The sequence below is a fragment of the Gopherus evgoodei genome, chromosome 9 (assembly GCF_007399415.2).
Source record: "Gopherus evgoodei ecotype Sinaloan lineage chromosome 9, rGopEvg1_v1.p, whole genome shotgun sequence".
In the NCBI taxonomy this organism is placed as follows: domain Eukaryota; kingdom Metazoa; phylum Chordata; order Testudines; family Testudinidae; genus Gopherus; species Gopherus evgoodei.
The window spans coordinates 60,273,732-60,298,032 of NC_044330.1; the positions used below are offsets into that span (position 1 = coordinate 60,273,732).

Consider the following 24,301-nt stretch of genomic DNA (forward strand, 5'->3'; position numbering starts at 1 on the left):
CAATCCTGATATTCTATGATCCTATGAAGGAAGAATCCAGGAGGGCCCCTAGGGAAAGCACTGAGTGCAACAAGGACTAAGCAAGGTGGCAATGGGTGTTTGATGCTCGAGGAGAAAGGAAGAAACCCAGGGTTTTGAAATCCAAAACACCGCAGCTGCCTGTGCCTTGGCCCATGAGAACCAGACAGTGAAACTGAGTGGGCTGGTACACTGTCCAAGCTGTGAGTGAGTTAAACCCAACCCCCATAGAGGTGCTGAAAAAGACTTCAGCTCCAGCAGGCAAGAGATAGGTGTTTGCACAATACTTTTCCCCTCCCCCCAGGAGGGATGCTAAGGAGCGCTCTGCCACCATTTCTCAAGGACAGGAGACAGCATGGGGGAGAGAGACCAGGGAGAGGTAGATTATTAGTAGCACAGCCATGTTTTTTTTAATGCCTGACTGTTACTCTGACAGTGTCCCAGTGAGTAATGAGAGAGGCAGATGAGCCACTGGATGACAGAAGCAGCAAAATCATTAAAAACCAAGCAAGCAAATATCTGGAGGAGGAGAACATATTTAGCTCAGCTCGAGCCAGAAGGAAGCCTCCCGAGAGCATTAGAGAATTTGGCTAAAAACTCTCTGAGCTGTTATCACTCCCATCCCACTTCTTTTGGAAGACTGGCACCAAAGCAGACCTAGGAAACGGGACAGCCTTGGCTCCAGGGATGGATAAGCAGACACATTTGTCAGGGCACAGTTGGGGAAATGGATGCTATATAGAAAAGGCAGCAGAGTTTTCTAAATCAAAGCCCAGCCCATCATATCAAACTAATCTAATCTCATTCTCAAACAAGGTAACTGTTGTGCAGAAATAGGTAAGGCAAATACAGCGTAGATTCTATAAGCAGGATTTGGGAAAGGCATTTGATCCCAGGCCCCTCAATGAAGCAAGGTGAGTTAGGGTGACACTGAAATGCTAAAGAACAGACGACAGTAGGGCCAGGAGCCAGTTCTGACTGGAAGCTGTGTCCACGGGCTGCCCTCAGGGTTCGTTATCAGCTTCAACTCTGTCCAAAGACTTCCCAGCAACCTGGACAAAGGCGTGGAAAACACATTGGTCAGATGGCCAGATGACAGAGAACTAGAGGGCACATGATTAATATTTCAGAAATCACTGTCTGCACGGACTCAACCTGCCATGAGTAAGTGACAGGAATAAAAATGAGCACAAGTCCAGGGTGCTACACAGAAAAGAAAAGCCACAAACACAGGGGCAGAGGGAGCAATCAGGGCCAGCCTGAGAGAAAGAAAAAGACCTGGGGTAGTGGCTGATGAACAATCACTAGGCAATGTCCAATGCAAGGATGTTATTTCAAAGACAAGTGCAATCTTAGGATGCTTAAAAGGAGAAATGAGATGAAACACAGGAGTGGAGCAAGGCCCAGTTCTCCTCCCACACCAGTGTAAATCAGGAGTAACTCCATTACAGCCACATTTACACAGAGCTGGCTGGATCCCGGGATTAGAGTCAGCACTGTTAGGTGCTTCTCAGCTAGCCCCAGCAGCATTTGCGGAATCCGAACCTTCACTCTGAGAGGGTTCTGTCTGCAGCGAGGGACCCAAGCCTGACGCAATGCACTGCTGTCTGCTTGCATCTGCAATCAGACAGACTGAAACAATCACCAGAGAAGCCGTAGCAACTGTAAACCAGAATCGCCCTGTTGACTTCAGTGCACAGCAGGAGATGTGGCTCAGTGTTGTGCCAAGAACAGAGCAGCAGGTGTGCTGATCCAGAAGCCCAGTGACGGGAATTCCACTGAAACTCTTTCACCGCTGATCAATCTGGCAGAAACACCCCCGTTACTCTGGGATAGTGGCACAGTGGTGTGAGCAGCACTCTGTCACATCCCATCCTCAGGCTGACTCCAATAGACAATGGCTGAAGCAAAGCCTCTAGCTGTGGGGGGAGGGTTGTACATGGGGGTTGTCCACTATACATGGCTGCCAGGGAATCGGAGCAGGCCCCAAAAAAAGCATCTGGGATGGTAAAAGGATCAAGAGTTGGAGGGAACAGAGGACAGAGTCAGTGCTCACAGCCAAGCGAAGGCTCTGGAGGGAAGATTCTGGGCAGCAAGTGCATGAAGGGATGCTACAGAGGGGAGCGGGAGTGGCTTGTCTCAGCTACAAGGAGACTGGGCAACCTGGATTTAAACAGCCGCTGAAGCTCCTCGGCTGATTTGGGGATGGCAGTGAGGCCCAGACAGGGATAACGTTTCCTCAGTTCAAGACCTGGGGAATGTCATCAAAATGCTGCCAGTGACATAGGAGCCTGAATCCCAGAAATGCTGGAGGCCCCTAAATCCCATTGGCATTTGACGGCTCCCTTCTGAAAATGGACCTCGGCTCCTTTTGAAAACTTTGCCCCAGAAGGTCAGCTCTCAGACCGAGGGGCTGTTAGCAGACCCTGGCATAGGGTTTTTCACCTCTCCCAGCCTGGCACCCCAGTTACGGCAGAAACCACTTGGTAGGGCAATCTTCCCACCCAGCCACCTAGAAACTGCTGCTCTAACCTCCCTCCCACCTCACCCCAGGATCCTCTCCACGCTCACTAACATTGCTACAAGAGCCTTCTCCTTTGCAGCTGCTGCCTGGAATGCCCTCCCCAATCCTCCTCTCCATCTCAATTCAAACCCGGTGCTAGCCTCTCTTCCCCACTACCACCATGGCCCCTTTCCTTTCCCGCTGATGCTCTGGGCCTGCATTGTGTGCCAGGCGCAACACTTGGTCAAAGTTATTTCTGTTCATGTGAGGGACTAATCTTGGATTACAACTTAGGCAACACATGGATCTGTGAAATTTGTAACACTGTGTTGCTCTCGAATTGAGCTTGTCAGCCATACACAGATTCATCTGTCTATGGCGCCTTCCATCCAAGGATCTCAAAGCACTAGTAATATGGTGCCTATTATTACACCCACAAAGCGTTCTCTCACCCTGACAGGGGCTTTCGAATCCAGAGTCTCGGTCACAACACCACCATGCCTGCTGTGCTGTGCTATGCCATATGCACAATGAGGAAACTCCCTCCCAAAGCTGCAGCACAAAGGTTAATTGTCCCTCCCTTTGAAGCTAGGAAAATAATCACAGAAGTAGCCCACTGGGGCAATGCTGCTTATTGCACTGAAATGTATTCCTCCCTCTTCCCAGCAGTGCTGAGAAACGGCCCCGGAGCTGCCAACAGGGGTGGGGAGAGCTGCAGACCATGGCATTGGGTCCCCTCCCTCCCTGCCATTGGCATGAAATCAGAAAATGACACCGTATGTGATCGGAGGAGAGACAGGAATGTGCCATGGGGCACAGGAGTGGCTGAGCATTGGGCCAGGAGAGAGACATCCCTCATTTTGCACCCTTAGACGGTGTTTCTGCCAGAGCAGCTGGAAGAGGAGAGGAGTGGTGCCTGGATCCTGCAGAGGACAGATCCTACCTTCCCTTGCCTCTGTGACCACAATGGGAGATTCTCTCAGTAGCTACTTGGAGCAGCTGGTCCCCTAGCAGGACAGAGGCAGAGGAGGAAATGAGGACTCCATCTGCCAGACAGCAAAAGACATAGATGATGCACTGCTCAGGGACCAGAGCAGGACTGTAACCAGGGCAGGGTGAGCACAGCAGCCGCCCAGGGTACAAAGCCATGGGGGCAGAAAAATAAGGCAGCATGGGGTGCATGCAGGGTCATGTGTCCCCCTGAATTCTGCCTTCCATTTAGCATAGAGATTTTCAAACTGTGGGGCATTGCAATGAGACGCTCCCTGAGGCACTCACTCGCTGCTGGCAACTGGGCTCTACGGGCAGAGGCCGGCTCCACGGGGTGTCGTCAGCTGGCGCCAGGCTCCTTCAGGGGAGAGCCAAGAACATGTCAGGGGTACAGCCTGAAGCTGTGCCACCGCTCTGCCTGGGAAGCACCTGACTGTGTAGAGGTGGCCTGGCTTGGGGAGCAAGGCAGGGAGGGTTGCCAGGCAGCCAGCCAGCACCCTGGTTCCCACAGCGTGGAGAGCCAGGGGCCTAAGGGGCTCCCACCAACTTCCAGTCCATCAGCTCCTCGGAGGAGGTGCCCCCCTAGTTTGAAAACCTCTGTGTTAAATGAAAGGCAGAAATCTGGGTAGGACATGACCCCACATGCCCTGCCTCAGAATCGCTTCTAGGGGGCGCCAATCTTCTTGCTTAACCGGTTAACTAAAATACCTAGTTACAGCTCTGGACTGGGGTCTGGCAGGCTGTGCTATAGATAACACAGCAAGGGATGCAGGTAAGAGATGGTGCTGGGAATGATGGAGAGGCAGCTCCCAGCATGAACCATGCAGCGAGTTGCCTGCATTGATCTTTTCCACTTCTTAGCCATTCAAAGGCACTTTCCCTGCTCAGGAAGTGATCGTGGCTCCATCTGCAGGGAAGCAGGAGCTGCAAGTGCCTAGCTAAGTGGATTGAGAGGTCAGCCTCAGCATAGCTCCCCATGGGGCCTCCACGGTTCCTACATGGCAGCCAGTACATCCTGGAGAGTGCCAGCTCCTTCTCTGTGTGCCCTGCAGCAGCAGGGCAGCGTGAGGTGGATTTCTGCCAGCAATGTCGGCGCCTCAACAAGCTGCAACAGGGTCCAGTCTGTAGTCCTCTGGATCAGCTGTACTGGACACCCCAGAAAGATGAACAAGCTCAGTGGGCCTGATCTATGGGTCTCTCCGCCGATGCCCCGATGGCTGGGGTAGCGCAGGAGAGCTGGAATCCCTAAGAGCCACAAGATCTCAGAGACTCAGTTCCAGCCATTCAGGACTCTCTAATCAAGCTCAAAGGAAGTGCCTTCCCACGTCCCCCCGCCGGCTCTGCCCCAGCCTGACTGGCAGCCAGCAGTCCTTGGCTCCCGTACTCACCATCAGAGTCGATGCTGTTCAGGGCAGTTGGTGGGATTATGGAGACCTTGTACTGTCCTAGGGGACACTTCTTCCCAAAGAGCTCTTTGCAGGCGCTGTGAACCTAGGGTGGACAAAGCAGCAGGAGAGAGCATGAGCCAAAAGGGTGGGAGCTTAGTCTAGTGGTGAAAGCAGGAGGCTGGGAGCCAGAAGACATTGGTCTCTTCCCAGCTCTGTTACTACCCTGTTGTGTGATCTTGGGCAAATCACATCCCTGCTCTGTGCCTCAGTTTCCCCACTGGTAGCGGTGGGGACAATAATGCTCATCTACTGCACGGGAAGGTGTGAGACTCCATCAGTTAGCGTCTGTGGAGAGCATGAGAAAATAGGCTGAAGCCAGCCTCTAGAGCCCAACACCCCCATTCCTGGGAGGTTGGAATCTGGATCCAGATGTAGATCATGTGGCTAGAGACCCTTTCATGTCCATCACTATTCTGGGTGGAAGTGGTGGCTGCCCAGCTCCATTGCCTGTTTCTCTGAGCAACGTAGGTAGGGGTTTTTTTCAGTGGATAACGCCCATCGGCAGCCATGGGCATGGTTTTGTAACACGCCTGTAGCCATGCTGGGTGTGGAAGCTACAGCGGTGCTGTCATGTAGCTGTGTTTGAGAAAGACTTCAAACACGCTATGACCACCGAGCCCCCAGCACAGGCAGAGCTATGTGTCTGCATCCACAGTCGCAGCTATGGCATGGAAGGTGTACAATACCCATATCTGATCCAAAGAAATAATAGAGGAGGCCAAGGCACTCAGATACCATGGTGAGGGGCATGGTCTGAGAGAACAGAATAGAGAAGGGGGTGGCAGGGAGAGGGTCTTACAATGGCCTTGCACCAGAGGCACCTCCAGTCCTGCAACCGCCGGACACTGCCACAGGTCCTGTCGCACACGGCACACCGCGCACTCACGGGCAGGTTTCCCTCCAGCCACTGATGGGGCATGGCTACCTGAAGAGAGGAGGGAAAAGGAACAGGTCAATTATCTGGCTTGCAGCCTGGCCACAGACACATTCTATTCTCACCTCTACCACTGGCCTGCTGGGGCATCTTGGGCAAGTCACACCAAAGCTCCGTGCCTCAGTTTTCTCACTAGGGATGATCAGACCTGCCTCCTTTTGAAAGTGCTTTGAGATCTGCAGATTGAAGTGCTGCATAAATGCTAGGAGCTAGTGCGTGAAAATGCCCCTTTGGTATGCAGCAGGGCCTGTGAAACCAGTTGTGTTGGGCATTGTGGAAGGGGCACCATTCGTCCACTTCAGCTTGGCTTTCATTGTCCACCCTTCTTCCATCAGCCTCTGTTTCTGAGGGTAATTTCAATGACTGAGATGCCAAAGCACCTAACCACACCAGAATATCAGCTTTCTATGTGATGGCGTCTAACCAGCGTACCTTGTCTAGCCCAGCTGGCTACACTGCCATGATCGAGGGTGGGAGGAGAGGAGGGTAGCTGGGTTTTCAAAGCCTCTCAGAGTCCCATCCCTCTGCCCAGCAAGCCTCTGGAAAAGACTTCACACCACCCACTCTGAAGAGCACCAGCACCCCCCTGTGGCCAGTCACAGAGGAGTGCCAGCTCCAGCATAGTGGAGAGGGCTGGGACCTCTCTAGATTTCCCCCACCCCTGCTCCATGTTCTACAGTGAGTTATAATCAGCAGCAGCAGCATCTGAGTCAGCCCCTCCTCTGGGCATCGCAGTGCACCATCTCCAATCCGTGCCTGCCTTACCCCTGGCAGCCGCAAGAGCTGCGGAGTCAGCGGGGCTTGTGGCAAAGTGGGTGAATCACTGAGCAGAGTTTGGATCTGGCAGCATTTTACATCAACTCTGCTCATGGTTAAAAAGCAGGGACAGTGGGGCAGAGGATGACAAGACTCTGCAGCCATGCCATGCACTTGGGCCATCTCCCGGGCCCTGGCCACTGGCTCACTGAAAGATGTCCGGCCTGGCTCACAATGCAGACTCCTCTCCGAGAGCCTTCAGCACATGCTGATGCTTTTAAAATGCTGCTCTCCTGTATTGGCTGTCGCCTTGAGACACCAAGGTCAGGACACCAAAGAGTCGCCCATTCAATGTAATGACTCAGAGATAGACTCTTCTTGCTGAATAGCTCCCTGGCACTGACTAAGGGAAAGCAGCATCCAGGGGCTCTGCAAGGGCCTCCACCACCACAGGAGAAAGTCACTGGTGCCTCTTCTACTCTAGGCCAGCATGGGAGCATGGCTTCATCCTGACAGCCTCCCCATCCGCCTCCAGAGCCTGACTCGGACCAGGTCTCAACATAGGCCCAGAAGGAGGGACGCCCTCACAGCAGGGGCAGCTGGAGGGATTCATGCCCCTAGCACAAAGACGAGAGAGAGGATCCCTGGGCCACATCCTTGCTCAGGCAAAGTAGGCAGTGGGGATGTTGCTTGGAGACAGGCTATGGGATTTGGCAATAGAATTGGAGATGAAGGGGCACCAGAACATCTCATCCGCCTACTGATGGGGCCCATGCAGGACTGTTCCAGGGTCGTTCTAAGTGCAGTTGTTCTAACTCCTCTGGAGGAATTAGCTCCCGATCCTGGATCAGACTGGGCTCTCACATATGTGGTTGTAAGTCTGGACAAAGTGCACTGACTCCATGATGCTACTCTTGATTCACACCCATATAACAAAATCAGGCCCACTTAGCCTACTGCTTCCTTTACACAGGTAGGTCCAGAGCTAAAGCCATTGGCACCCTTGCTCAAGAGGGGTTGGCTGGTTTGGTGGCTGGCCCGGGGGTATATGAGGGCAGTGCCCTTCTTGGCAGGGGAGGGGGAGGGAAGGAAGTGCTTACCCCATCTTCATCCTCGAGGATGTCATTTCCTATGGAGGCCAGCGTGGTCCACTTGCAGTTGTTGGTGGCTCTCACAGCACAGCGCTTGTGGGCTTTGAACTTGCAAACTAGTAGCAAGAGAGATGGAAAAGCCTAGAGGAGTGGGAAGGCGGCAGGGACAGCTTCCCCTTACCACACAGTCCTCCCTGCTCCAGAATCCCCCAGACGGACACCAACGCTTGGTCCACGGGCTTGACCCTTCTCTCACGGGGAACACCGCTTGGTTGCAGCAGTGCTGAATGAAGCCCATAGCAACCAACACATGGGCACCAGCATCCATCCCATCAGAGTCCTATGGACCAGAGCTCCTTGCACCATGTCCCACTGGCTGCATTCTGCAGGAGTCATGCACCTGGTACTAGTGCATCAGAGACAGGACACTGGGCTAGAGGGACCCCAGTCTGATCCTGACATTCTCCCCACCTATGTCCCTTCTAACCCCAATCGTTCTTCCCAAGCGCCTACCTTCTGCCCTCCATTTCCCCTCCTCTCTGTCCTATTTAGCATCCTGGCTTGGCTTAAGCAGTTCCTGTGCCCACCAGATGAGCAGCCAGAAGATGTATCCTGTGGCCAGCTCAGCTAGGCTTTGGCAAGCATTCCCTACCAATCCCCCCCTAAGGTCCGCCCCGTTCCATCTGTTCATGATTGCAGAGCAGGGGTTGACGAGCTGGTACCTTCACAAGAAAGGCCATGGGAAGTGACCCCTGACAGGGCCTCGCGGCACACGTTGCAGAAGGTGGGTCGGGCGTGGGAGCAGGCGTACCAGTTATGCATCCCAGAGAAATGCTCCATGTTGAACTGCGTGGCCTGCAATGACAAAGAGAACTGAGGTGTGTTTAGTGTGAGTTGGAAAGGCAGCAGGAGCAGGCAACAAATCCCAGAGAGCAACTGGGGACTTTCTTAAATGTAGCAAGGCTCCAGGACTCCCAGCTCTCGATGGCCCATGCATCTCTTTGTGCCCTGTGCCCGCCCTGCCAGCCTCCAAAATAGGAGGGAGGAACCAACATGGGAGCAAAGAGGATGGCATAAGGCCAGGTTTGCCCAGCTGGGGAAAATCCTACCTGGTTGCCTTCAGGGATGGGGAGTCTTCCACTTCTAGGTTACTGCATCAATGCCAGCCAGCCTGCTGAAAGGCCTGACCAGGTTTACCATCAGACAACTGCTTGGAGGCCTACATGAAATGAGTTAGGGGTTCTTGGCTCAATTCGAGTGAGCAGGTGCCCCAGCCCTGGAGTCCACTCCCCACAATGGACACTCTCCTTGCCAATATCAGCAGACACACCATGCACCAGCCATAAAGATGGAGTTGGTTCACCACTGCTCCATTCGCTAGCACATGCAGCGGTTATGAAAGCCTCAATCTCTTGTGCATTCAGATGGGACCGTGTCCTAGTCAGCATGAACTCGCCAACCAGCAGTTCCCAACAGGATTCCTGATATTCTTTTGAACAGACACTTAAGGCATATTTCAGCCAACGTCTCTTCTTCATGATGAGAAGCAACAATAAGAGTAGCTGGAAGATCACACCACAGCTCCCCTTTTAAAGCAATTCTCCACTAGTTTCTAAACATATGGAGATATACCTATCCCATAGAACTGGAAGGAACCTTGAAAGATCATTGAGTCTAGTCCCCTGCCTTCACTAGCAGGACCAAGTACTGTCCCTAACAGTTTTTTTTTGTCCCAGCTCCCTAAATGGCACCCTCAAGGATTGGGCTCACAACCCTGGGTTTACTAGGCCAATGCTCAAACCACTGAGCTACCCTCCCTCATCTACGGGCCAGGCTCTGCCTGTTCCAGGTGGATACAACTGAGCCCTGGGCTCAGTGCAGGTACCTCAGGGACGAGTTTAGTCTTGGTCTTTAGCCCTCTTATACCTCCCTTTGTAACTGAGATTCCTCTCCCCCTCTCCTCCCTGCATCTTTTCTCCTCCCCCTGGTCCCTTTCCCCTCTGCCCCAAGGCATTTGCCTTCCTCTCATTCGAAATGGGATTGAAGGGTTCTGTTCTGTACATTTCTACTGCCACTTTCTCCAGCACTTGATTAGCAAAGGAGAGATAGACCCCCACCTTCCTTAACCCAATGCAGCTCCCATGGGTCCTAGGTGCTGCCTGAGGTGGGACCCACCCTGTGGTGTGCCCAAGATTGCTCACTATATTGTCACTGATCGGCTGCGCTCTCACTACCTAGAGATGAGCCTGGTGTGTTCGGTGGCTAAAGCACGGGACTTGGGACTCCTGGCCTCTAGTCTCAGCTCTGGGAGGCAGCACGGTCAGCTCTGCTGCCCCCCATCAACCCCACCCCAGTCTTCACCCACCTCTGCAGTGGGAGGAGCAAGTATCGGATGCCTGCAGGTGGGGAGTGAATGTGGAGTATTACTGTCCCTCATCCCAGGGCATCGCCATAAGGCCTAGGCACAGTCTAGCCCAGAGGAGGGCAAACTACAGTCCATGGGTCACATCCAGCCTGCGGGACCCTCCTGCCCAGCCCCTGAGCTCCTGGCCCAGGAGGCTTGTCCCCTCCCCCGCAGCCCTGGCTCACTGCGCCACTGACGCAATGCTCTGGGTGGCCAGGCAGCGCAGCTGCAGAGCTGCAGCCTGAGCTGGTGCTCTGGGCAGTGCGGCTGTAATGCCACCAGCGCTCCAGGCAACGTGGTAAGAGGGCAGGGGAGTTCGGGGTGGTGGTCGGGAGCGGGGGTGTGGATAGGGGTCAGGGTGGTCAGAGGGTGGGGAACACGGGTGGTTGAGTGGGGGCAGGGGTCTCGGGGGGGCAGTCAGGAAGGAGGGGGGGTTGGATGGGGTGGCGGGGGCAGTCAGGTGCAGGGGTTCTGGGGGCGATCAGGGGACAGGGAGCAGCGGGTGGTGGATGGGGCAGGAGTCCTGGGGGGTTGGTGTCAGGAGACAGGGAACAGGGGGGGTTGGATGGCATAGGAGTCCCATGGGGGCCATCAGGGGACAAGGAACAGGGGGGGTTGGATGGCATAGGAGTCCCGGGGCGAGGCCATCAGACAGCGAGAAGTGGGAGGGGTCGGATAGGAGTTGGGGGCCGGGCCACGCTTGGCTGTTTGGGGAGGCACAGCCTCCCCTAACTGGCCCTCCATTCGATTTTGGAAACCCGATGTGGCCCTGAGGCCAAAAAGTTTGCCCACCCCTGGTCTAGTCCCTATGCACAGGCTGAACGGCACTCAGTAAATGAGGCAGGGCTAGCAATGAGTGTGTCGTGGGACCTCGGCGGGCAGGCTGGACAGTGAGCAGCGCATAAGGCAGGGAATAGTGCATCCCTCCCTCACTCTGCGCCACTTGGGCAGGCACAAGGCGGGGTCCGCCCATGGCTCAGTGAGGCTGAAGAACACTCTTCCAGTGGCCTCGCTCTCTGGTCACTTTCCATTTGGCTCAACATGTGAGGCCAGGAATCTTGTGGAAACCCACGCGTGTGCACATTGCTAAAGGCTGCAGCGCAATACATACACACATGGGGGAAGCAGTCAAGTTACACGAGCAAACTTAATATTGGCATTTCCTGACCCCTAGCAGCTTTAGCTTTCTCTCCAAGTACTTTCTCGTCTGGCATCACTGGCTGCTCAGCTGGTTCTGTGCTACATGCTGCACTCATTGGCCCAGATCCTCAAAGGTCAGTGGGAGTTAGACAACAGAATACCTTTGAGGAGTCAGGCCATTATGACTGGGGGTATTGAAGCTATAATAAGAATATAATTTTTTAAGAGAGAAATCAATGGCATTTGGGAGCCTAATTGTTTCTGGCTCCTCTGAAGCTCCCAGTCTTCTCGTCCTAATTTGAAAACCTCACATCACAGGGATAATGAATGAGTAGCTTGCAGAAGTCGGGGGAGCAATTGGCGAGGGGTCATGCCATAGCTGTACTAATGGTAACCAGGCGGGGTGAGAGGACATGCACGTGACTGTTTAAGCTCCAAGAAAGACAAATACGATATTATGAGGCTGGCGGGTGAGACTCACATTCAAGGAGCCTGAAAACCGAAACCTGCCATATGAGCACTTCCACTGGGACGTTTATGCCTGGAAAACTGGTTCCTTAGAGGTGCCACCACTATTCAGGCAGCACCTGGGCTCTTATGGCTTTGTTCAAGTCAGATCTCATGTTCTCTGGCCCTGTTAGCCCAGTGCTCACTCTACACACAGTTCTGCTAGGAAAACAAATCCTGCGCTACCGTTCCCCTTCCACCTAGCGTCTGCTCCCTCACTGACCAATCCTGCCGAGCCATTTCCTATCCTCTGTACCGGCAAATGTCAGGAGCTTCCTGTAATGAAATGAATGAGCTCTACTCAACCTGCTAAACAGTTACACCAGATCTGATGTCAGCCCGGTGGGTTTATCCTTGTAAATTAGCAAAACACCAGCAAGTCTCCAAAGAAAAGGGAGACAAATTGGTTTGGCCAGTCATTAATCAATATCTAAGGGGCCAGTTCCTCAGCTGGCGTAAACAGACAGCTCCACTGCTTTTAACAGAGCTGCACCAGTTGGTACCAGATGAGGGTCTGGTCCACTGTGACGACAAAGAGAGAAAATCTGTTTCTGGACTGTCAGTCCAGGGAAAATGACCATTCCAAAAAGACACACGATGCAACTGACAGCACTTCACCAGAGAGGTCAGAGAGGATTTAAGCATTTTGGGACAGAGGTTGACTTTTTCTCCTCTGTTTGTACAACACCTAGTGCTTTGGGGTCCCGATCCGTGACTCCTTGGTACTACTGTATTACACCTAGTAAATAATAATAGAGGCAGAGTTCACATTCAACAGTTCTCTCTCTCTCTCACTCACACACACACACACACACACACACACACACACACACACACACACACACACACACACACACACACACAGTGTTCACGAGGTCACAGCCAATTGAGGCACAGCATGACTAGCACTGTAAAACCTGTGTCTCATGACATTCTCCCTATGAATAGGGAGAATTTCATCCCTTAGACGAATACTGCTATGATCTCACTGTTTCCCTGTGCCCAGGACAGTTTTACTAACACTCTCTGTCCTAGGCCTACCATCTGGGGACTCTCAACCAGTGTACGGGCCTCTCTTACCTCATTGATTTCCCACTTCTGGACGGATTTCAAGGCACCGATCCAGTCTTCCATCTCCTTCCGGTTCTCAGCACACAGTATGAGTTTTCGGAACGGTGTGATCACCTAGAGAAGAAAACTGCCCTGCTAAGACAGCTGCAAAGAAAATGGAGACTGCTGGGAGGCCCACAGCTAGTGCAGAGGAGGAAACCCAGACCGCTCATAGATTGCACTGTCGGAATGGTTACAACATGCAGAGGAAAGCATGCTGCCACCACTCACACCATGCAGGGCTCCGAAAAGCGCTGGGGAGATCAGAGTTTCTCTACTCACTCCAGGCAGCAAAGAGCAGAGTGCCCACACACTATTCCAGGGGGCACTCAAGCCAAGCTCCACTTCCCCACCACCCCAGTTCCTAGGGAATCAGAAGGTAGCAGCCCCCCACAAGTGGCTGGTACAGCCCTCCTCAGCTAACATAGTCCCAGTCCCAGCCTGGAGTTCTGTGCCCAACTGGAGACAATTACACATATGTTACTGGCCAGCTAGAGGGGGCTCTGGGGCCCAGTCCTGTTCCCACTGAAGTTAGCAACAAAGCTCCCATTGATTTCAGTGGGTGCAGGACTGGGCCCTTGGTGTGCACCGGGGGGGAAGTGAGGCAATTTGCATCAGGCCCCACAGGGGCCCCACGAGAGTTTTTCGGGGGCCCTGGAGCAGGGTCCTTCACTCGCTCCGGAGGCCCCAGAAAACTCTCGCAGGGCTCGGGCTCCTGGAGCATCTTCCACAGCAATTCAGTGGCGGGGACCCCCTACCACCGAAGACCCCAGGGCCCCTGAATCCTCTGGGCGGCCCTGGTGTGCACACTAATGCAGACGCAATGGGTAAATTCCCCTTTGATGACTCCTGCGGAGTTACAGCAAGGGTGAGTGTGGCCAGTGGTCCAGCGCGGGCCTGCAACAGCCTCCGTTGGAGCTGTGTGTACTGGGGAATGGTCCAGGAGCGCATGCTGCAGATACACGCAAAGTGTGTCCTATTCTAGCAGGAGCTACTAAAGAGAAAAGGGTGGGAGGGCAGACCTTGGAGCCCAGCAGCAGTCCCTGTATGTGAAATTCACCCTTGCGCACAGGAGCAGACCACAGCTTTAGCACCACACACATCCTACCAAAGTCCATAGGGCTGGATTTCAGGGCCGCCCAGAGGATTCAGGGGGCCTGGGGCAAAGCAATTTTGGGGGCCCCTTCCATAAAAAAAATTGCAATATTATACAAAACTATATTCTCTTGGGGGTCCCCGCAGGGCCTGGAGCAAATTGCCCCACTTGCTCACCCCCCACGGGCGCCCTGGGAAAAATAAACCTTCTGCATCTTGGCACAAACCCAGTTTTGAGAAAACTTCTTTACAATGTATCACTGGTTCTCAGCATCAGCTAGTGCTAAAAGGCACTAAAGCTCATTAAAAGGGTTGGACAAATATTTTCCGTCAAAACTTTTTCTGGATCGGAAACTAGGGGGGTTTAAAAAGCAGAACAAAATCATGGACAATGTCTGCTTTCTTTCAAATTTTTTTGTGTGTTTTTTTTAATAGAAAAGCTGAAATTAGTCTGCCAAAACCTAAATAAGGTTTGGGATTTCAGAAGTGTGTGGCCAAATATTTGCTGCTTGCTGTGTTTGATTGTTTAAAGAAACAATAAAAAAATTCTGCTTAAAAAAAATCGAAAACTTTTGAACCACCTCAGCTTGTGACCAAACGCCTGAGCCCATCCAGTCAGAGATTTTTCCAGGTTTCTGATACTCTGCTGGCTTCCTTGACTGACATCTGTCTCCATAACTTTGGGTTCATTTAACTTAGAACATAAGAACAGCCATACTGGGTCAAACCAAAGGTCCATTCAGTCCAGTGTCCTGTCTACTGACAATGGCCAATGCCAAGTGCCCCAGAGGAAGTAAACCTAACAGGTAATGATCAAGTGACCTCTCTCCTGCCATCCATCTCCACCCTCTGACAAAGAGAGACTAGGGACACCATTCCTTACCTGTCCTGGCTAATAGCCATGAACGGACTTAAGCTCCATGCATTTATCCATTTCCTAGAGACTGGCATCATGGGGTCCCTCACAAACTGGAGACGGTTACTGTGGGTTTGTCTTTAGTATAGCTTATGTACATACTCAACGGACTGGGCATTTGAGCTTGTTCCAGAATCTGGGATGAGCCTATGTTGTGAAAACTGAAATGCTCAAAATAGCACATGCATGTGAATGGACAAAGGGTGCTAAAATTAAATTAACCCAGGGGTTCTCAAACTGGGGGTCGGGACCCCTCAGGGGGTCACAAGGTTATTACTGGGGGTCCCGAGCTGTCAGCCTCTACCTCAAACCCCGCTTTGCCTCCAGCATTTATAATTGTGTTAAATATATTAAAAAGTGTTTTTAATTTATAAAGGGGAGGAAGGTCACACTCAGAGGTTTGCTATGTGAAAGGGGTCACCAGTACAAAAGTTTGAGAACCACTGAATTAACCCCTCTGGAACCTCAGGGAATGCAGGGGAGGGGGGTCTCCCTTGGTAGGGTTGGGAAGGATATTGCTCTCCTCATGTGATCCCTCCTCCAGTGGCTAATTTTAAATGAAGCTACTCTCCCCTGACATGAATCTCCCTATGGCATTGAAATTAAATATAGACTATAATTTGGCATTTGAGAATTGAAAGGGATGGTAGCCCTAATGGAAAAGCTACCAGCTTGGCTCTTCTGCAAGCCTCAAACTGCTGAATGAGCTTTAGGGTAGGGAAGGCTGTGCCTCCCAAACAGCCTGGCCCTGCCCCCTATCCGACCCCCACCCACTTCCTGCCCCCCGACTGCCCGTCCCCCCTCAGAATCCCTGACCCATCCTGCTTCTTGTCCCCTCACCGTCCCCCAGAGACAGCCCCCCAACCACCACCTAGGGACCCCACCCGTTCCCTGTCCCCTGACTGCCCTGACCCCTATCCACCCCACCCCCCACTGAGTCCTGACAGACCCCCGGAATGCCCACGATCCAACCTCTCCAGGCCCCTGACCGCCCCCCCCCAACCTCTGCCTCCTCCCTGTCCCTTGACTTTCCCTGGGACTCCCTGCCCCTTATCCAACTGCTCTGGCACCTTACCCCCGGCTCCCCCCTCACCAGGAGACTCAGCACATCCAGGAGCATCCCTGGACAGCTGCAGCGTGGCTTCAGCGGGGCCTTAGCCCCGCCCCGCTCAGAGCTGCATCATAAGGGGGTGGGGCTGCGAGCTACATCAGGGCCTGAGGCCTGGTCTACACTACGCGTTTATACTGAAGTTAGCAGCATTAAACCAATTTAACCCTGCACCCATCCACACAACGAAGACCTTTATATCAATATAAAGGGCTCTTAAAACCGATTTCTGTACTCCTCCCCGACGAGAGGAATAGCGCTGAAATTGGTATTGCCATGTTGGATTAGGGTTAGCATGGCCGCAAATCGACGGTATTGGCCTCCGGGCGGTATCCCACAGTGCACCATTGTGACCGCTCTGGAAAGCAATCTGAACTCAGATGCACTGGCCCGGTAGACAGGAAAAGCCCCGCGAACTTTTGAATTACATTTCCTGTTTGCCCAGTGTGGAGCTCTGATCAGCACGGGTGGCCATGCAGTCCCAAATCCAAAAAGAGCTCCAGCATGGACCGTACGGGAGATACTGGATCTGATCACTGTATGGGGAGACAAATCTGTTCTATCAGAGCTCCATTCCAGAAGACGAAACGACAAAGCATTTAAAAAAATCTCCAGGCTATGACAGACAGAGGCCACAGCAGAGACTCAACACAGTGCTGTGTGACAAGCGTAATGGAAAGCCAAAGAATCAAATGGACGCTCATGGAGGGAGGGAGGGGGGACTGAGGACTCGAGCTATCCCACAGTTCCTGCAGTCTCCAAAAAGCATTTGCATTCTTGGCCGAGCTCCCAATGCCTGAAGGGTCAAAAACATTGTCACCAGTGGTTCAGGGAATATGTCGTCAATTTACACCCCCCCCAAAGAAAAGGGAAAAAAATAATTTCTCGCCTCTTGTCAATGTCACCGTATGTCTACTGGATGCTGCTGGTAGACGGGATGCTGTAGCAATAAACAGCAGCATCCTCTCCCCTCCCCTCCCCAGTGGCAGATGCTACAGTGCAATATGACTGATAGCCGTCCTTGTCATCATCCTGTGAGTGCTTCTGGCTGGCCTTGGTGAGGTCCGCCGGCGGCGTTTGGACAAAAATGGGAATGACTCCCGGTCATTCCCTTCTTTAAGCTGTGCGTCCTGGAGATTCAGTTCTGGCAGATGGTGCAATAGGGCTGGTAACTGTCCTCCTCATAGCAACTGGAGGCTGTGCTCCTCTCCCCCCACACCCTTTAATGAGTAATGGAGATGTCCTGCCTGGAATATCATAGCAGCTGGAGGCTGCCTCCCCTTCATTTTATCTCACTAAAAAGTCAGTGTTTCTTATTCCTGCATTCTCTATTACTTCATCACACAAATGGGAGGATAACTGCCACGGTAGCCCAGGAGGGGTGTGGGAGGAGGGAAGCAACGGGTGAGGTTGTTGCAGGGGCACCCCCTAGAATGGCATGCAGCTCATCATTTCTGCAGGATATCTGAGGCTCTGACCCAGAGCAGCTGTGCTCTCTGGTTCTCTAGTAGACTTGCCCCATATTCTAGGCAGGATTGACTCTATTTTTAGACAAAACATAAAGAGAGGAATGACCTGGGAAGTCATTCCTATTTTTGCCCATGCACCCCAGGCCGACCTCAGTGAGGCCAGCCAGGAGCACCCATGACAGCAGCAGATGGTACAATATGACTGGTAACCATCATCACCAATTTCCAAAGCAGCAGACAGTGCAATAGGGCTGGTAACCATCTCTGCTACCTTGCAAAGGCAAATGAATGCGTGTCTGTCAGCAGCATCCAGTACACTTACGGTGACAGTGAAAAAAGGCTAAACGGGCTCCATGGTTGCCATGCTATGGCGTCTGCCAGAGCAATCCAGAGAAAAAGGGCACGAAATGATTGTCTGCCATTGCTTTCACGGAGGAAGGACTGAATGACGACATTTACCCAGAATCATCTGCAACACTGTTTTTGCTCCATCATGCATTGTGATCTCAACCCAGAATTCCAACGGGCGGGGGAGACTGCAGGAACTATGGGATAGCTACCCACAGTGCAACGCTCCGGAAATTGACGCTAGCCTCAGTACATGGATGCACACCACCGAATTAATGTGCTTAATGTGGCGGCGTGCACTCGACTTTATAAAATCTGTTTTAAAAAACCAGTTTCTGTAACATCAGAATAATCCCGTAGTGTAGACATACCCTGAGCTCCCTCTGCTCAGCCTGGAACTTGCAGCCCTGCCCCCTTACCACACGGCTCTGAGTGGGGAGAGGCTCAGGCTCCGCCGGAGCCATGCTGCAGCTGTCCAGGGACGCTCCTGGATGCGCTGAGGCTCCGGGAGAGGGGTGGAGGCAGGGTCAGGTCAGGCTGGGGATGGGGAGGGAGCCTCAGCCATTCTCATGGGGGCCCCTGCGGAGCCCGGGGCCTGGGCCAAACTGCCCCACTTGCTCCCCACCCCCGGGCACCCCTGCTGGATTTTCCCCACAACGCAGCACTAATGGAGCACTAGCTGCCTGGAGGCTCACAACTACTTTGGTTCCTGCCTCTCCCAGCAAAAGGTACTGTTAGGCATCTACTATAGAAGAGTAATTAATCTCTTGCATCAGGAAACAAATGACCACATGCTGCAGGATGACTTTGCCCATCCTCCACTACAGGGAGATAATCCCTCCTCTGGAACCCCTACCTTCGGGAGTACCCAGAGCATACCCCTTAAGTTCAGTCTGACACTTGGTTTTGAGCAGGAAAGGCCTACTGTGGGAGGGCAGAAGCCCTTCTCAGCTCCTCGACATACAAGGATATCAGCAGGCAGATCGTGATGCAAAGATCGTGAAGCCAAGGCGAGTATTTCCATTGACTTCAGTGGGCACTGGACCAGGACTCCAGTGCAGTGTGTGAGGTACTATCCCTTACCGTGAAGCTGTTGTTAATGTTCTTGGTGCTGGTCTCTGCCACGCTGGCGTCGGATAGGTCCACCTCATCGAAGATCAGTGACTGGGGAGGCATGAGGGAAAGAGTGACATAGCAGAGACACCAGCAAAGAGACAGCCTCAGCCTTCAGCCGAGTAACTGAACCCATGGAGTCTAGCTCTGCCCAGGGAGTGGAGGGAGATCCTGGGACCCATAGGCTGGGGAGACTTGCTTTGCCTTAGCACCTTGGGCACTGACGGAGGGAGAAGGGCTTGCCTGATGATCCATAGGATCCCCAAGCAGCCAGAAGAGCAGTCTCAGGCTACAAAGCTGTCCCTGCCTGCTCCCACTGCCAGAGGGGGAAATCTGGCTAGGCAGCAATCTGTCCTGCTGCCCCGAAGTGGGTAGGGTTGGATCATGAGGGGATAGTCTGCACAGGCTGCAGGACGCTCCAAGCAGCCATTTGTTCTGCTTCTGCTCAAGCTGCAGGAGGGCCAGACCCAGGCCTGGTGAAAGTGGGATCACACTGGCCTACACCTCGCCTGCATTTGGGCTGTGGAGTCTATGTAAGGAAAAGTTCTGCTCAGGCAGGCTAGTACGGTGGACCACATTTCCAAGACTGGCCGGCCAGTGACAATGCCTTGATACACAGCCACCCTGCTTGGGGCACCTGGGTATCTACAGAACCCATTTTGAATCATATAGCCTGCTGGGACTCAGCCAGCACAACTCCACAAAGAGAGCCACTCTGTGTATGAGCAGAACTCAGGGAAAATTAATTAATTATTAGGTTATGGTAGCCTGTTGGACACAATTTCCTTTAACTTCCATGCAGCTTTGGATGAGGATCCACATGAGAGTCTGTGAAGGAACATAAGTAGCCCATGGGAAGGGCTTACAATGGATTCAAACCTGGTCAAAGTAACTGGGACCAGGGAGTCTAGTGAATGGATGTTCCTCAAGAGGGCAGAGAGTCCTGGAGTGATCTACAGGGGATGGGATGGGGATAGATTCCCTAAGCACTTATTCGCCATCTGGAAAAGCAGGTTGGCATGAGGGGATGCCATTTGTCAATGACACTAAACCGGTCTGATCAGTAATATCCAGACAATGATAAAGCTCATCCTTCCTTGGGACTGTTGGTCTCTAGATTGCAGAGTGAGGGGCAGCAGAATAAGGATGATAGACTTCACAAAAGCAGACTACAACTCAGAGAAGTGATAGGTGAGGTCAAATGGGAAGAAAATTTAAGGGAAAAGGGAGTTCAAGAGAGCTCAGAGAGACATTATTAAAGGCACAACAACAAACTATCCTGGTGCAAAGGAAAGATGGGAAGAATAATAAGAGGCCAATATGGTCAGAGGCCATCAGGAGCTCTTTAGTGACATGAACATAAAAAAGGAATCCTACAAAAAGCATAAGCATGGACCAGTTGCTAAAGATGAGTACAAGCAAATAGGGCAAGTTTGTAGGGACAAAATCAGAAAGGCTAAGGCACAAAATGAGTTACACCCAGCAAGGGACATAAAAGGCAATAAGAAGAGGTTCTTTAAAATATATTAGGAGCAAGAGAAAGACAGAGAAAAGTGCAGGTCCTCTACTTAGCAGGGAAAGGGAACTTAATAACTCATGACATCAAGAAAGCCGAGGTGTTTAATGCTTATTTTGCTTCAGTGATCACTAAAAAGGTTGATTGTGACCAGATACTTAACACAATTAATATTAGCAAGGGAGAAGAAACACAAGCCAAATTAGATTCTAGAAAATTTAGCTAAGTTAGATGTATTCAGATCAGCAGGGCCTGATTAAATTCATCCTAGGGCGCTTGAGGAATTAGCTGAGGCAATTTCAGAACCATTAGCAATTATCTTTGAAAACTCCTGGAGGACAGGTGAGGTCTCAAAGGATTGAAGAAGAGCAAACATAGAACCTGTCTTTAAAAATAGGAACAAAGAGGACTCAGGGAATTATAGACCAGTCAGCCTAACTTTGATAGCAGGAAAAATACTGGAGCAAATGATTCAACAATCAGTTTGTAAGCACCAGGAGGATAATAGGGTTATAAGGAATAGCCACCATGGATTTGTCAAGAACAAAATCATGCCAAACCAATTTTTTTGTTTTCAGTGAGGCTTTTGACACAGTCACATGACATTCTCATTAGCAAACGAGGGAAATGTGATTTAGCTGAAATTACAAAAAGGTGGGAGCAAGACTGGCTGAAAGACCATACTCGAATGGCAGTTATCAGTGGTTCGCTATCACACTGGGAGGGTGTATCTACTGGGGTCCCATAAGAGTCTGTACTGGGTTTGGTACTATTCAATATTTTCACTAATAAGTTGAATAATGGAGCAGAGGGCATGCTTATAAGATTTGCAGATGACACCAAAATGGGAGGGCTTGCAAGTACTTTGGAGAACAGGATTAGAATTCAGAACTATCTTGCAAATTGGAGAATTGGTCTGAAATCAGCAGGATGAAATTCAGTGAAGACAAGTGCACATATGAAGGAATAAAAATAAAATGCACAACTACAAAATGGGAAACACTGGCCAGGTGGCAGTACTGGTGAAAAGGATCTGGGGGTTAGAATGGATCACCAATTGACTATGAGTCAACAATGCGGTGCAGTTGCAAAAAAAGGCTAATATCATTCTGGGGTGTATTAACAGGAGAGTCGTATGAAGGACATGGGAGGGAACTGACCCGCTCTACTCGGCACTGGAGAGGCCTCAGCTGGAGAACTGCGTCCAGTTCTGGGCGCTGCACTTTAAGAAAGATGTGGATAAACTGGAAAGGGGAGGGAAAAAAAAAGATAAAAGTTTTCAAAACGTGCCCTCTGAGGAAAACCTGGGCATGTTCAGTCTTGAGAACAGAAGACTGAAGTGGGGACTGATCACAGTGTTCAAATACATTCAGGGCTGTTCTAAAGATGACAGAGATCCATTATTCTCCACATTCACTGAAGGTAGGACAAGAAGTAATCAGTTTAATCTGCAGCAAGAGAGATTTAGATTAGATATTAGGAAAAGCTTTCTAACTCCAAGGACATTTAAGATCTGGAACAGGTGTTCAAGGGAAATTGTGGTCCCCGTCATTGCAGGAGTTTAAGACCAGGTTGGACAAACACCTTTCAGGGCTGGTCTAGGTTACTGGGTCCTGCCTCAGTGCAGGATGCTGCACCTGATGCTCTCTGAAGGTCCCTCCCAGAGCTATGATTTACAGCAGGCCCATCTGGGCATCAATAACATTCCCTAGCAGAGAAAAAGGGCCAAGTCGGTCACCATCCAGGCTTGCAGAGGACATGCTGGGAGGCCTCATGCTGAAGATATTTAGGATGGGCTTCTAATCATTGAAGTGCCTAAGTCCTATGGAAATCCATGAGGAACTGGGCCTTCCCATCAGTCTAACTCTGCTTTCATTGACTCAACTGGGATCAGAGTTAGGGCCTGTGAAACTCCCCCTCCTTACAAACTAGGCTGTGCAAAGTCCTGGAGGACACACTGCAGGGAACGCTCCATCCTCTCTGTGCCCCATCCGTTGGGGGCGAGTCTCCTGTATCTTTACCAATGGCCCATGCTTAGAGCTCCACAAGTCCCCCGCTGAATTCCCAGGGCATGAGCCATGGCAGCCCTCACACTGGTGTTGCCCTTGGGCCTGCAGGAGCCTCCTCCCAGAGCTTCCCCAACACCCTGGAGCTGATGGATTTATCCTACCTTGGAGTCCTTGGCATAATACAGCGTCCGGCCCCGCAGCTTAAAGTATCGCCTCTTCCACCTCTGGAAGGAGCTTGTCTGCTTCAGTAACAGCCCCTCCTTCACACTCTTCTGCAAAAAGAGTCACAGGAACCCAGTGAGTCTTCACACCGTAACCCGCAGCTGGCCAAAGGAACCCAAGGCCCTAATCCCTTGCATGCCAGGGCGTGGGCCATGTACAGACTGTTCTATGGCAGAGCCTGGCATGATCCAGCAAACCCATGAGATGCAGCCATGGAGGCACAAGGCATAGCAGGGAGAAGGGGTAACATACTACAGGGGGCAGTGATCTCTCAGTTCATGCCCACATACAGAGCATGGCGTAACTCAGTGTAGCACAATCAAGGTCACTTGGTTTACACCCATTTCCACCAGCTAAGGATCTGGCCCATTTAATGGCCTGGGATCTTAAAGAGATAGCGCATTTCAGAAACCTTCAAATCCAACATGAGCCAAGTGCATGGGCTCAGGAAGGGGGCACCTTCCCAAGATAGAGAATATATCTGTGTGGCCCCCTGGTTTTGGCATGGAGGAGGCCAGCGCAGGGACTATGGGCTTGGCAAAGTGGAATACTAAGGACCACACAGGAAGATTTCATCCCTCCATCTTTGATGCAACTCGCTTTCAGTAACAGAAAATGGACTTTGGACAGAGCAGGGAGAGGCTGAGTGGGACAGCAGGTGGTTCCACATACAGAGGATGCTTGAATTACATGTATTTTTAAATGCACTGGGACATTAAGGATTCAGTTAGTTAACTGTGCCATTCGTGCCAGGATAAACAACCATACAGACAAAAGCAGAGACGCCCCAGGCGCTCTGTGGCTGAGACCCACTTGCCAATGACTGATTTACAGATTTCAAGGCCAGAAAGGCCCACTGTGATTGTTCAGTCTGACACCGCCCACCTCCCACCACACACACACACAGGCCAGAGAACTGCCCCACAATGATTCCTCCAGCACAGCATTTAGACAGACATCCAGTCTGGATTGAAAACTTGTCAGTGACAGCGAATCCCCCACGACGCTCAGTAAATTGTTCCAATGGTTAATCATTCTCAGCATTAACGATCACGCTCCCCTGAGAATAAGACCAATGTTGAGGTTTTCCCATTTCCCCAGAGAGGGGCTCGTTTCTTTCACACATACTCCCTGAGCTTTCAGTTTGTCTGTTAGATTTGAACGACTAAACCCATTGGGCCCAGTTCCCATTTTCCTGCCTCCAGGGTAAAGCAGGAATAACACTGGGAAGACAATGGGATGACACGGGTGCCAAAGAAGAGACAATCAGGACCCTCTTTTTTCTGCTCCATGCTTGGCCTGGCAGCATGCAAAGCCCAGAGGCAAACTGGGCCAACATGCTACATACTCTGTTAGCCCTCATAGCCGATATGGTGCTGGCTCTGGTCCTGAGTCAGGAAAGCCCGTGCTAGGGCCAAGCTTAAATGTTTTCCTGGATGTGAACAGATTCAAGCATGCGCTTAAAGGCTTCCCTGAACTGGGACCTCTGTACTTACACAAGGCTATGGAGTCCAACACACATCTGTATTGGAACGGGTAGAATCCAACCCCCATAATGACACAAGACTAGTGTGGAGCAGTGCAGAGCATGATACAGATAGGGT

General features: G+C 51.7%; 1 protein-coding gene across 12 annotated transcripts in view; it reads right to left on the minus strand.

Moving 5' to 3' along the window:
• Nucleotides 1-24,301, minus strand: part of DGKK (diacylglycerol kinase kappa) — a 213,923-nt gene that overhangs the window by 64,219 nt on the left and 125,403 nt on the right. For 9 of the 12 annotated variants that reach the window (XM_030574330.1, XM_030574334.1, XM_030574333.1 and 6 more), the window contains exons 3-9: nt 22,637-22,747; nt 18,921-19,001; nt 12,872-12,976; nt 8,463-8,613; nt 7,750-7,856; nt 5,759-5,884; nt 4,900-5,002 (exon numbers count right to left, since the gene is read on the minus strand). In XM_030574330.1, the coding sequence (XP_030430190.1) occupies nt 4,900-5,002; nt 5,759-5,884; nt 7,750-7,856; nt 8,463-8,613; nt 12,872-12,976; nt 18,921-19,001; nt 22,637-22,747 (784 nt within the window). Of the gene's footprint in view, nt 1-4,899; nt 5,003-5,758; nt 5,885-7,749; nt 7,857-8,462; nt 8,614-8,849; nt 9,278-12,385; nt 12,498-12,871; nt 12,977-18,920; nt 19,002-22,636; nt 22,748-24,301 lie in introns of those variants that run through there. The other 3 variants (XM_030574332.1, XM_030574341.1, XM_030574340.1) reach the window with 3 other exon arrangements.